Source organism: Pezoporus wallicus, unplaced genomic scaffold, assembly GCF_028554395.1.
Source record: "Pezoporus wallicus isolate ANWC-B61680 ecotype Strahan unplaced genomic scaffold, APGP_CSIRO_Pwel_v1 contig_9299, whole genome shotgun sequence".
NCBI classification, from domain to species: Eukaryota; Metazoa; Chordata; class Aves; order Psittaciformes; family Psittacidae; genus Pezoporus; species Pezoporus wallicus.
This window is the reverse complement of record NW_026635713.1, coordinates 5,569-17,755: the sequence shown is the minus strand read 5'-3', so window position 1 is coordinate 17,755 and position 12,187 is coordinate 5,569. Positions and strand designations below refer to the sequence as shown.

Genomic DNA, 12,187 nt, shown 5'->3' with positions numbered 1-12,187 from the left:
TATCTCCATCCCTCCCTATCCCCATCCCTCCCTATCTCCCTCCATCCCTCCCTATCCCCATCCCTATCCCCATCCCTCCCTATCCCCATCCCTCCCTCCCTATCCCCATCCCTATCCCCATCCCTATCCCCATCCCTCCCTGTCTCCATCCCTCCCTATCCCCATCCCTATCCCCATCCCTATCTCCATCTCTCCCTATCTCCCTCCCTCCCTCCCATCCCCTCCCGTCCCAGGCTCCTCTCCCTTCCGCCGCTATTTTTAGCTCCATCTCCACCATCGATTCAGGGCAGCGGGAGCCGGGCCCGGGCCGCGCTGCTCCCTCGGGAGCCGGGATCGGGAATGGGCCGAGGGATCCGGCCGGGAGCGGGGCCGGCCACGGACCAGGGGAGCAGGGGGGCACGGGCCTGGCACCCATGGGTGGCCCCGGCGCCGGAGGGGGGGGGGGGTGCTCACAGGGGGACAGGGGTGGGGGTTAAGGAGCTCCATGGGGACGAGCCCCACAGCACACGAGGGAGGGGGGGACAGGAGCGAGCCCCCCATTGTGGGGAGCCCGCAGCCCTGCAGGGACCCCCAAAAGAGCCCTGAAAACGGGGGGGGGGGGGGGAGCAACCCCGCCAGGCACCAGGATGGGGCTGAACCCCCCCCCCCGGGAGGGGAAACTGAGGCAGGGTCCGGCCGAGCCCCCCCCATAGCTTGGTTGTGGGGGGGGGGCAATGGGGGTCCCTGCTCCTCCTGCACCCCCCGGCTCCTGCCCTCACTTCGGGGGGGGGGGGGGGGTGAGAGGACCCCCAAGTCCGTGCCTGCATCTTTGGGGGGGGCCAAGCTGCTGTCACAGGGGGACCCCCCATTACCCCCCCATCAGCATCATCCTTGAGACCCCACTGAGCTTCACACCCCGGTGATGGGGGGGGACCGGCCAAGACCCCCCCCCCCCCCCTTGTCCCCTGCATCCCCCAGGGTGTTGGGGGGCAGAGAGAGGGGTCTCTGTGCGTGTGTCCCCCCCCCACATCGCCCACCCCATTGGGTCCCCTTCACCTGGAAGGACCCAGAGGAAGGTTGGGGTGTGTGTGGGGGGGGGGTCCGAAACCCAACACCCAGCCCTGGGCGTCGTAAGGAGCCCGCACATGGCCCTGGTTCCCCCCCCCCCCCCCCCGGCACCCAGCGGGGCCAGCGCCGCCCCGATACCGCGGTGATGGCCGCTCCCGGTGGCCTCCGCCTCGCCCTTCCCGTGCCCGCATCTCTCCCCCCCCGCCCCGCCACCGCCATCCCCGGGTCCCTCCGAACCTGCTCGGCCGCCTCCGGGTCCAGGTGCGGCTCCAGCAGCGGCACCGTGAACTGGATCTTACGGGGGCTGTTGGGTTCCATCGCGGGCGGCGGCGGCGGCGGCTCCGGTGGCTCCCGGTGGGTCCCGGCCCCGGCCCCGCCCCGGCCCCCGGGCCCCGCCCCGGCCCCTGGTCCCGGTGCACGGACGGGCGGTGGGACCCGGGGCGGGGACAGAGGCGGGGACACAGGGGATGGATGGGCACCGGGACCGGGAGCTGGGGTGGGAGCGGGGACACGGGGACGGACACGGGGATGGACACAGGGATATGGGCACAGGGACATGGGGATGGACACCGGGGTGGATACAGGGATGGATACAGGGACATGGGGATGGACACAGGGATGGATACAGGGATGGATACAGGGATGGATACAGGGATGGATACAGGGATATGGGGATGGACACAGGGATGGATACAGGGATATGGGCACAGGGACATGGGGATGGACACAGGGATGGATACAGGGATATGGGGATGGACACAGGGATATGGGGATGGACACGGGGATGGATACAGGGATGGATACAGGGGTGGATACAGGGACGGACACGGGGATGGATACAGGGACATGGGGATGGACACAGGGATGGATACAGGGATGGATACAGGGACACGGGGACGGACACGGGGATGGATACAGGGATATGGGCACAGGGACATGGGGATGGACACGGGGATGGATACAGGGATATGGGCACAGGGACATGGGGATGGACACCGGGGTGGATACAGGGATATGGGGATGGACACGGGGATATGGGGATGGACACGGGGATGGATACAGGGATGGATACAGGGGTGGATACAGGGATGGACACTGGGGTGGATACAGAGATATGGGGATGGGCACAGGGATATGGGGATGGACACGGGGATGGATACAGGGATGGATACAGGGGTGGATACAGGGATGGACACTGGGGTGGATACAGGGATATGGGGATGGACACAGGGATATGGGGATGGACACGGGGATGGATACAGGGATGGATACAGGGGTGGATACAGGGACATTGGGATGGACACAGGGGTATGGGGATGGACACGGGGATGGATACAGGGATGGATACAGGGGTGGATACAGGGATGGATACAGGGGTGGATACAGGGATATGGGGATGGGCACAGGGATATGGGGATGGACACGGGGATGGATACAGGGATGGATACAGGGGTGGATACAGGGACATGGGGATGGACACGGGGATGGATACAGGGGTGGATACAGGGATGGATACAGGGATGGATACAGGGATATGGGGATGGACACGGGGATATGGAGATGGACACAGGGACGGATACAGGGATGGACACAGGGATGGATACAGGGTCGTGGGGATGGACACGGGGATGGGCACAGGGACATGGGGATGGATACAGGGACGGATACAGGGACAGATGCAGCGATGTGGGGATGGACACAGGGACACAGGGACAGATACAGGGACATGGGGATGGACACAGGGATGGACACAGGGACATGGGGATGGACACAGGGATGGATACAGGGATATGGGGATGGACACAGGGACATGGGGATGAACATGGGGACACGGGGACGAACACAGGGACACAGAGATGGACACAAAGATGGGCACAGGGATGGATACAGGGATATGGGGATGGACACAGGGATGGATACAGGGATATGGGGATGGACACAGGGACATGGGGATGAATATGGGGACACGGGGACGAACACAGGGACACAGAGATGGACACAAAGATGGACACGGGGATGGATCCAGGGACACAAGGACAGGCACGTAGACAGCTCCTGGGATACAGGGATGGCCACAAGGATGGAGCCAGGGACAGACCCACGGATATAGATCCCAGGACAAAAGGATACACACAGGGACACAAGGATGGGCTCCGGGACACAGGGACATAGATCCCGGGATACAGGGATGGACGCAGGGATAAAGGGACATAGATCTCGGGATACAGGGATGGACGCAGGGATAAAGGGACATAGATCTCGGGATACAGGGATGGACGCAGGGACATAGATCCTGGGATACAGGGATGGATGTAGGGATAAAGGGACATAGATCCTGGGATACAGGGATGGATGCAGGGATAAAGGGATGGACACAGGGACATAGATCCTGGGATACAGGGATGGACATAGGGATAAAGGGATGGACACAGGGATATAGATCCTGGGATACAGGGATGGACGCAGGGATAAAGGGATGGACACAGGGACATAGATCCTGGGATACAGGGATGGACGCAGGGATAAAGGGATGGACACAGGGACATAGATCCCGGGACACAGGGATGGACACAGGGACACAGGGATGGCCACAGGGGCAGGCCCTGGGATGGGCAGCAGGCAGCAGGAGTGACCCACACATACCAGTACCCCCCCCATGTGCCTCCCCCATGTACCCCCCCCCCTTGCCATGTACCCAGATCACAGGGACAGGGCTGGTGCCTTTTGGGGTGTCCACCCCCCCCCCCCCTGCACCCCCTTATGTGTCCTAATGGGGGTCCCTCAGTGGGGTGGCACTGATTTGGTCCAGGAGGGGTCATGGGGCCAGCCCCATGCTTGGGGATGGACACAGGGATTGGGGGGGGGGGGGCTGCATGGGGGCACCCTAAAAAGAGAGGATGGAGGGGGGGGCATCACACACACACACAAAGGGGTTGGGGGTCTGCAGGGTGCCCCCCCTCGGGTGTCCTGCATGGGGCTGCACCCCATAGGCATGATGCATCCTATACCCCATAGTATTTGGGTCGGGGGGGGGCCCCCCCTCTGCTGCAGGAGCCATAAGTGCGTGTCCCATCACTTATTCATGCCGGGATCCGGGAGGAAGGAGCCCTTAAGTAGGTCAGGCAGGAATGTGGGAAGCGATGGGGGCTGGTCCAGAGGACCCCCCCCACCCCAGCACCCATCAGCACCCATCATCAGCACCCATCAGCACACACAGGCAGGGTGCTGGGGTGCAGGTAAAGGTGCTGCTGCAGGGGGGTTCTCCCCCCCCCCCCAAACCCCCTTCATGGTCCTATCCGTGTCCCTGATCCCATGGGATGCAGCCAATGTTCATTAGGGATGTGGGAAGGGATGGACCCCCCCCGCGCTGATCCTGGGGGGGAAATCCCTAATCCCAGGGTTTAATCCTGCCTCATCTGGGTCCTTCCCATAGGGATGCTCCATAGAGATCCCCTGCTCCATCCCAAACCCTCCTGGCCTCCCTCATCCTGGGGGTCCCTCAGGTGCTGGATGCGACCCTGGAACGGAGCCGGATGAAGGGACCGTGTCCATCCTTTCCCATGGGATGTGCTGGGTGATCCCGATCCCGATCCCCCCCCCCCTTTCTCCCGCAGGGCTGGACGTGCCAAAGGAACAGTTAATTCCAGCCTTCATCCACAAACACTCCCGGGCTAAAAATAGCCCCATTCCCGGAGATCCTTGGCCTTTTATGACGGGATCCCGGCTCCGGTTGTGTGTGTGTGTGTGGGGGGGGGGATCCGGAAGGACCAGGGATGCCCCCGTGATGTCCCCATTGGAGGTGAGCGCCGCGGGGTCCCCGGGTGGGATTTGGGGGGGGTCATTCCATTGGGAATGCTGCCTCCGGGGTTCGGCACCCAGCAGAGCCAGGGCAGAGCTGCTTTGGGTCCCGTCTGGTTCCAGAGCCTGGGATGGAAGGGGCCGAATTGGGGGGCAAGGGGGGGGGGGGGAGCTTAGGGGCTGAGGGAAGCACCCTCCTCATCCTCATCTTCCTCCTCCTCCTCCTCCTTGGCCTGCTCCTCATCTCCCTCCTCCTCCTCCTCGCCCTCCTTCTCTTCCTCCTTCTCCTCTTTGTCCTCTTCCTCATCCTCCTTCTCTTCCTCTCTTCTTCATCATCCTTCTTGCTTGTCCTCCTTATCCTCCTCTTCCTTCTTATCCTCTTCTTCATCCTCCTCTTCCTTGTCCCCCTTAACCTCCTCTTCCTCTCTTTCTTTCCCCTCTTCCTCCTGTTCCTTCTTTTCCTCCTCCTCCTCCTCTTCCTCTCTTCTTCATCCTCCTCTTCCTTGTCCTCCTTATCCTCCTCTTCCTCCTCCTTCTCCTTCTCCTTCTCCTTCTCCTTCTCCTTCTCCTTCTCCTTCTCCTTCTCCTTCTCCTTCTCCTTCTCCTTCTCCTCCTTCTCCTCCTCCTCCTCCTCCTCCTTCTCCTCTCTTCTTCATCCTCCTCCTCCTTGTCCTCCTTATCCTCCTCCTCCTCCTCCTCCTCCTCCTTCTCCTCCTTCTCCTCCTTCTCCTCTCCTTCTCCTTCTCCTCCTCCTTCTCCTCCTCCTCCTCCTCCTCCTTCTCCTCCTCCTCCTCCTCCTTCTTCTCCTTCTCCTCCTCTTCCTCCTCTCCCTTCTCCTTCTCCTCTTCCTCCTCCTCCTTCTCCTCCTCCTCCTCCTCTTCCTCTCTTCTTCATCCTCCTCCTCCTTGTCCTCCTCTTCCTCTTTCTTTCCCCTCCTCCTCCTCCTCCTCCCTCCTTCTCTTCCTCCTTCCCCTCTTTATCCCTTCCCCTCACCCTCCCCTTCCTCCTCCTCCTCCTCCTCTCCAAGCCCCCCCCAAGCCTTTGATGCCCCCCATTGGAGCCTTTCAGCCCCCATTGGGGCAGGACCCAGGGGCACCATGGGGTGGCTCTGACTGTCACCGTCCCCCCCCCCTGCCCCACGTCATCCCCCCCATGGCGGATGTGGGCCCCATTTGAGGTTTGCCGTTGACTTCTCCCCATTTCCTCCTCCAAGCACATGAGCTTCCCTCGGCCCCACTGACACCGGGGCCGCCGTGGGGCAGCTCAGGGCCCCTCGCCCCACATAGAGCACCCCTCGCCTCCCCCCCCCCCCCTTCCCCCAACACTGGTGAGCTCCAGAGGGGTTTGGGGCTGGTTTGGCCCCATAGGGATGGGGATGGAGGGGATGGAGCTGGGGGGGGGGGGGGACGTGGCAGGGCCATGGGGGTGATGGGGAGAGGGGATTCCTGCATCCGGAGCAGATGGGAAAGGCTTTTGTGGGAGCAGAGGGATGGGGTTGGGATGCTCCAGGACACAGAGCCCCAGCTTGGAGCCCCCATCCGGGGTGATCCCATTGGATCTGGGAGCTGTTGATGCTCCCCAGGATGCTCACAGCATCTCCCAGGGCTCTGTGGGGCCTGGGATGGGGTTGAAGCTGGACCGGGATGCTGCTGCTGCCGGGGGTGAATGGGGCTGGGATGGTCCCACTCCAGTGATGGCTGGATGGGGATGTTCCTGCTCCGGCAATGCTCATCCATAGGGATGCATCTGGAGCACGTGGATGGCTCCAGAAACCCATCCCTGTGCCTATGGGGTCTGCCTGGGCTGTGGGGTCCCTGTCCCCAACCAGGAGCTGTGCTGAGGGGGCTCAGGATGAGGGATGGAGATGAGGGAATGCTTCAGGAGCTCACGGGGGATGTGGGGCTCTGCTGTGCTTTGGGGATGTAGGATGGGGATGGGATGGGAATGGGGATGAGGATGGGATGGGGATGGGATGGGGATGGGATGGGGATGGGATGGGGATGGGGGGGATGGGGACGGGATGGGGACGGGATGGGGATGGGATGGGGATGGGATGGGGATGGGGGTGGGATGGGGACGGGATGGGGATGGGATGGGGATGGGGATGGGATGGGGACGGGATGGGGATGGGATGGGGATGGGATGGGGATGGGGATGGGATGGGGACGGGATGGGGATGGGATGGGGATGGGATGGAGGGGATGGGATGGGGATGGGATGGAGATAGAATGGGGATGGGGTGGGGATGGGATGGGGATGGGATGGGGATGGGATGGGGATGGGGATGGGATGGGGATGGGATGGGATGGGGATGGGGGTGGGATGGGGATGGGATGGAGGTGGGATGGGGATGGGATGGGGATAGAATGGGGATAGGGTGGGGATGGGGATGGGAATGGGACGGGAATGGGATGGGATGGAATGGGGATGGGATGGGGGTGGGATGGGGACAGGATGGGGACGGGAATGGGATGGGATGGAATGGGGATGGGGATGGGGGTGGGATGGGACAGGAATCCCCTCCCCAGTGAGGAAGGTCCAACCCCACCCCTGGTCCAGCTCATCCTTATCTCAGCTCCAGCAGCTCCATCCCCATCTTCCTTCCCCCCCCATCCCATCCCATCCCATCCACACCCAGACCCCCCCTTTGTGGAGCACCCCATGGACCCCCGCCCCCCCATTCCCTCTCCCATAGGGACACCCCCGACCATGGAGGCCACGTCCATGCTCAGCCCCTCACCGTGGCAGCGGCGCCGCGCCTGGGTCCGGCAGAGCCGGAGCTGGAGGAATTCGATGCTGGCGCTCGAGGACGCGGCCTCTGCCCCATGGGACAACCCCGACCCACAACCGCCCCACGGCCCCCTTGCAGGTCAATGGGGATGCCCCGGGGATGGGGGGCCCCGAGCCCTGCGCCCCATCGGTGCCTTCCCAAGGGCAGGAAGCGCAGACGGGAAGATCGAGCTGTGGCTGCGGGAGTGCGGGTGAGCGGCGGCGTTCCCGCTGGGAATGGTGCTGTGGGGAGAGGGAAAGGTGGGGGGGGATGCTCATGGGTCCTCATGGAAGGCCTGCACCCGAGCAGGCAGAGGGGTGCTGGTGGGAAGGAGGCCATGGGAGCAAGGAATGGGGTGGGATGGAAGGGAGCTGAAAGCGCTGTGGGCAGGGGGGGCTCCTGCAGCGAGCCCATTCCAGGGGCCCAGCACCCTCGCTGGGAAGAGATTCTGCCCAAGAGCTCATCCCAATCTCCCCCTGTCCTGTCCCTGCATCCCTTGGCCAAAGCCCCTTTTCCTACTGGATCCCCTTGTCCTGTCCCTGCATCCCTTGCCCCAAACCCCTTTTCCTATTGGATCCTCTTGTCCTGTCCCTGCATCCCTTGCCCCAAATCCCTTTTCCTATTGGATCCCCTTGTCCTGTCCCTGCATCCCTTGCCCCAAACCCCTTTTCCTATTGGATCCTCTTGTCCTGTCCCTGCATCCCTTGCCCCAAACCCCTTTACCTACTGGATCCCCTTGTCCTGTTCCTGCATCCTTGGTGAAACCCCTTTTCCTATTGGATCCCCCTGTCCTGTCCCTGCATCCCTTGTCCCAAACCCCTTTTCCATTGGATCCCCCTGTCCTGTCCCTGCATCCCTTGCCCCATAGCCCCTTTTCCTATTAAATCCCCTCTGAGCATCCCACCAAGCCCAAACCCCATCTCCTTGCTCCCCATCCCCTGCATCCCATTCCCCCCTGCCCATCCTGCTGTTCCCAGCTCTCCCATCCCACCTCCATCCCCTCTGGACAGGGTGACGTGACCAAGGCTCTGCTCTGGTCCAGGTCATCCCTTGAGGTCCCATCAGAGGAGCCGGGCTTGCCGGGTCCCCAGGGTGCGTTGCCTTGGTCCCCATGGTTCTCCTGGGGTACCGCTGGTCCCTCTGTGTCCCTAAAGCCCTTGGGTGCAGGGGAATGGCCCTTGAGGACCACGGGACCCATCCCTGTGGCCCCACATCTCATCCCACACCATTGCAGGGTATGGAAGCACTGGGACCAGCTTCGAGGATGACCTGACCCTGGGAGCTGAAGGTACCAGCACCCCTAGGGTGTCGCTGCCCTCCCATTGCCACCAGCAGCAGCTTCTCCTGCAGGAGATGGGGCTGGGCTGCCCCCGAGCTCTGTGTCCATGGGGTGGGATGCGTGTGGCCCCACACATCCCCATCTCGCTCCTCTCTGCCCCCTTTTCCAGCTCTCCTGCTTCCAGGGAGCAGCAAGGCCATGAGCAGGTGAGGTTTGGGATCCTAGGTTGAGGCTGGTGGGGATCTGGGGACCACTATCCCCATGCACCCATTGGCATCATGCCCATCTGCATCCCCATCCCATCCCCATTCTCAACCCCTTCGCCATCTCCATCCCCACCCCATCCCGATCCCACCCCATCCCCACCCCATCCCCATCCCCACCCCACCCCATCCCCACCCCATCCCCATCCCCACCCCCATTCCCTCCCCCATCCCCACCCCCACCCCATCCCCACCCCCACCCCATCCCCATCCCCATCCCCAGCCCCATCCCCATCCCCATCCCCATCCCCACCCCATCCCACCCTATCCCATCCCACCCCCATCCCCATCCCATCCCCATCCCCACCCCATCCCACCCTATCCCATCCCACCCCCATCCCCATCCCATCCCCATCCCCACCCCATCCCCATCCCCATCCCCACCCCATCCCCACCCCATCCCCATCCCCTCCCCATCCCCATCCCTCCCCATCCCATCCCCATCCCCATCCCCATCCCTCCCCATCCCACCCCATCCCCATCCCACCACAGGGCCAAACGCCTCAGCCTGGGCCACAGCGCGGCCTCCAGCCTCACCACCAAGACCAGCTCCAGGTAGAACCTAGGGAGGGGTGTGTGTGGGTGTGGGGGTGTCTTCGAGGGGTGCTTGGGCTCCCCCGTTGGCGATGCTCATCCCTATGGGGCTGCCCCACATCCCCGCAGCATCTCCGAGGTGCTGGAGCGCTGGGAGGCGGATGCTGAGGAGATCCTCTCCGAGCTGGGCTTCGTGCCGAGCGAGCCGGGTACCGCATCCCGGGTCCCCGTGCGGTTCTTCACGGCTCCATCCCGCGCCAAGGGCATCGACTTCCAGCTCTTCCTCAAGGCCCAAGTGCGGCGCATGGAGATGGAGGATCCCTGCTTGACACTGGCCAGTGAGCGGCGCCTGCCCCCCCCCCCCGATCCCATGGGATTCACCCCATTGGGAATGAGGCTCCGGTTTCCCACCTCCCTTTGTCCTTCCCAGGTCGCTTCCAGCAGGTCCAGGCTCTGGCCACCACGGCCGATGCCTTCTTCTGCCTCTACTCCTACGTGTCCCGGAGCCCCGTGCGGCGCCTGTCCCCCTCCTGCTGCTCCAGGGCTCATCCCGACATTCCCAACATCCACATCCCAACATCCCAACCCGGAGCCCTCTCGCCCGTGCAGCGCTTGAAGAGAGCAGTGGCCACCATGTGCCTCTACGCACCCCCAAGGGATGAAGGCAACCCCCCGGGGCCCCCCATCCAGCCCGGTGCTATGGGGCCGGGGCTGGAGCCATCCCGGTGCGATGCAGGCGATGCCCTGGAAGGATGGAGAAGGGATGCGGATGGGGTCCATCCTGGTGCTGCATGGGGACACCCGGAGCTGCCCTGTCCCCATAGCGGGGGGTTATTGGGTACCCCGATGGTGGTGGTCCCCCCCCAGCAGCCATGGGACAAAGGGGACTCCGGCTTCGGCTCTGGCTCCTATGGGACCTGGCTGGGGTGGAAAGCGGGGTCCCATGGGTGCCACATGGGTGCTACCTTGCACCCGGACACACCAAGGGCTGGTGGCCACCGGGCTTGGAGCAGGGGCCAGCGATGGGGGGGGCAGAGGGACACGGGGATGCTCCCATCACCCCAAGGACCAACCAGGGACTCCTTTGAGGTGGAGGAGGTGAGGAGGGATACCAGGGTGATGGGGGGGTGCCAGGGTGATGGGGGGGTGCCAGGGTGATGGGGGGGTACCAGGGTGATGGGGGGGTACCAGGGTGATGTGGGGTACCAGGGTGATGGGGAGGTATCAGAGTGATGGGGAGGTACCAGGGTGACGGAGGGGTGCCAGGGTGATGGGGGGGTATCAGGGTGATGGGGGGGTACCAGGGTGATGGGGGGTACCAGGGTGATGGGGAGGTACCAGGGTGATGGGGAGGTACCAGGGTGATGGGGGGGTACCAGGGTGATGGGGAGGTACCAGGGTGATGGGGGGGTACCAGGGTGATGGAGGGGTACCAGGGTGATGGGAGGTACCAGGGTGATGGGGAGGTACCAGGGTGACGGAGGGGTGCCAGGGTGATGGGGGGGTATCAGGGTGATGGGGGGGTACCAGGGTGATGGGGGGTACCAGGGTGATGGGGAGGTACCAGGGTGATGGGGGGGTACCAGGGTGATGGGGGGGTACCAGGGTGATGGGGAGGTACCAGGGTGATGGGGGGGGTACCAGGGTGATGGGGGGTACCAGGGTGATGATGGGGGGTACCAGGGTGATGATGGGGGTACCAGGGTGATGGGGGGGTATCAGGGTGATGAGGAGGTACCAGGGTGATGGGGGGGTACCAGGGTGATGGGGAGGTACCAGGGTGATGGAAGGGTACCAGGGTGATGGGGGGGGGTACCAGGGTGATGGAGGGGTACCAGGGTGATGGGGAGGTACCAGGGTGATGGGGGGTACCAGGGTGATGGGAGGGGTACCAGGGTGATGGGGGGTACCAGGGTGATGGGGGGTACCAGGGTGATGGGGGGGTACCAGGGTGATGGGGGGATGCCTTGCACACGCATGGAGAGGGATGCAGTGATTTACACACATGTGCCGCTCCTCACCCATCCTGCTGCAGGTGCTGAGTGTCAGTGAGGATGATGATGATGATGATGATGATGGTGATGATGATGATGATGATACTGATAATGATGATACTGATGATGATGATGGTGGTAATGGTGATGCCCACAAGGAACCCATCCGGTCCCTCCATCCCTCTGCTGCCATCCGCAGAAGTAAGTTCTGGGGGTTTCCCATAATGGGAGGGCAGTGCGTGTCCCATGGGTCCCTATACGTGTCCCCATGTGTGTCCCACATGTCCCATATGTGCCCCACGTGTCCCCATACGTGTCCCCGTGCATGTCCCCATACCTGTCCTATGTATCCCCATGCGTGTCCCACATGTCCCATGTGTCCCCATACATGTCCCCACGTACCCCTATACATGTCCCACGTGGCCCCATGTGTCACACGTCTCTCCATACATGTCCCACGTGCCCTCATACGTGTCCCATGTGTCCCCATACGTGTCCCACA

General features: G+C 63.1%; 1 protein-coding gene across 1 annotated transcript; it reads left to right on the top strand.

Annotated features, from left to right (window-relative positions):
• The first annotated feature begins 7,554 nt into the window (after positions 1-7,554).
• Positions 7,555-11,733, top strand: TESPA1 (thymocyte expressed, positive selection associated 1). Its single transcript, XM_057397854.1, has 8 exons — positions 7,555-7,826; positions 8,658-8,707; positions 8,850-8,903; positions 9,064-9,100; positions 9,650-9,712; positions 9,821-10,029; positions 10,122-10,416; positions 11,727-11,733. Exons 1-8 carry the CDS (start codon positions 7,555-7,557, stop codon positions 11,731-11,733), a joined length of 987 nt encoding a protein of 328 aa, XP_057253837.1.
• The last annotated feature ends 454 nt before the right edge of the window (positions 11,734-12,187 follow it).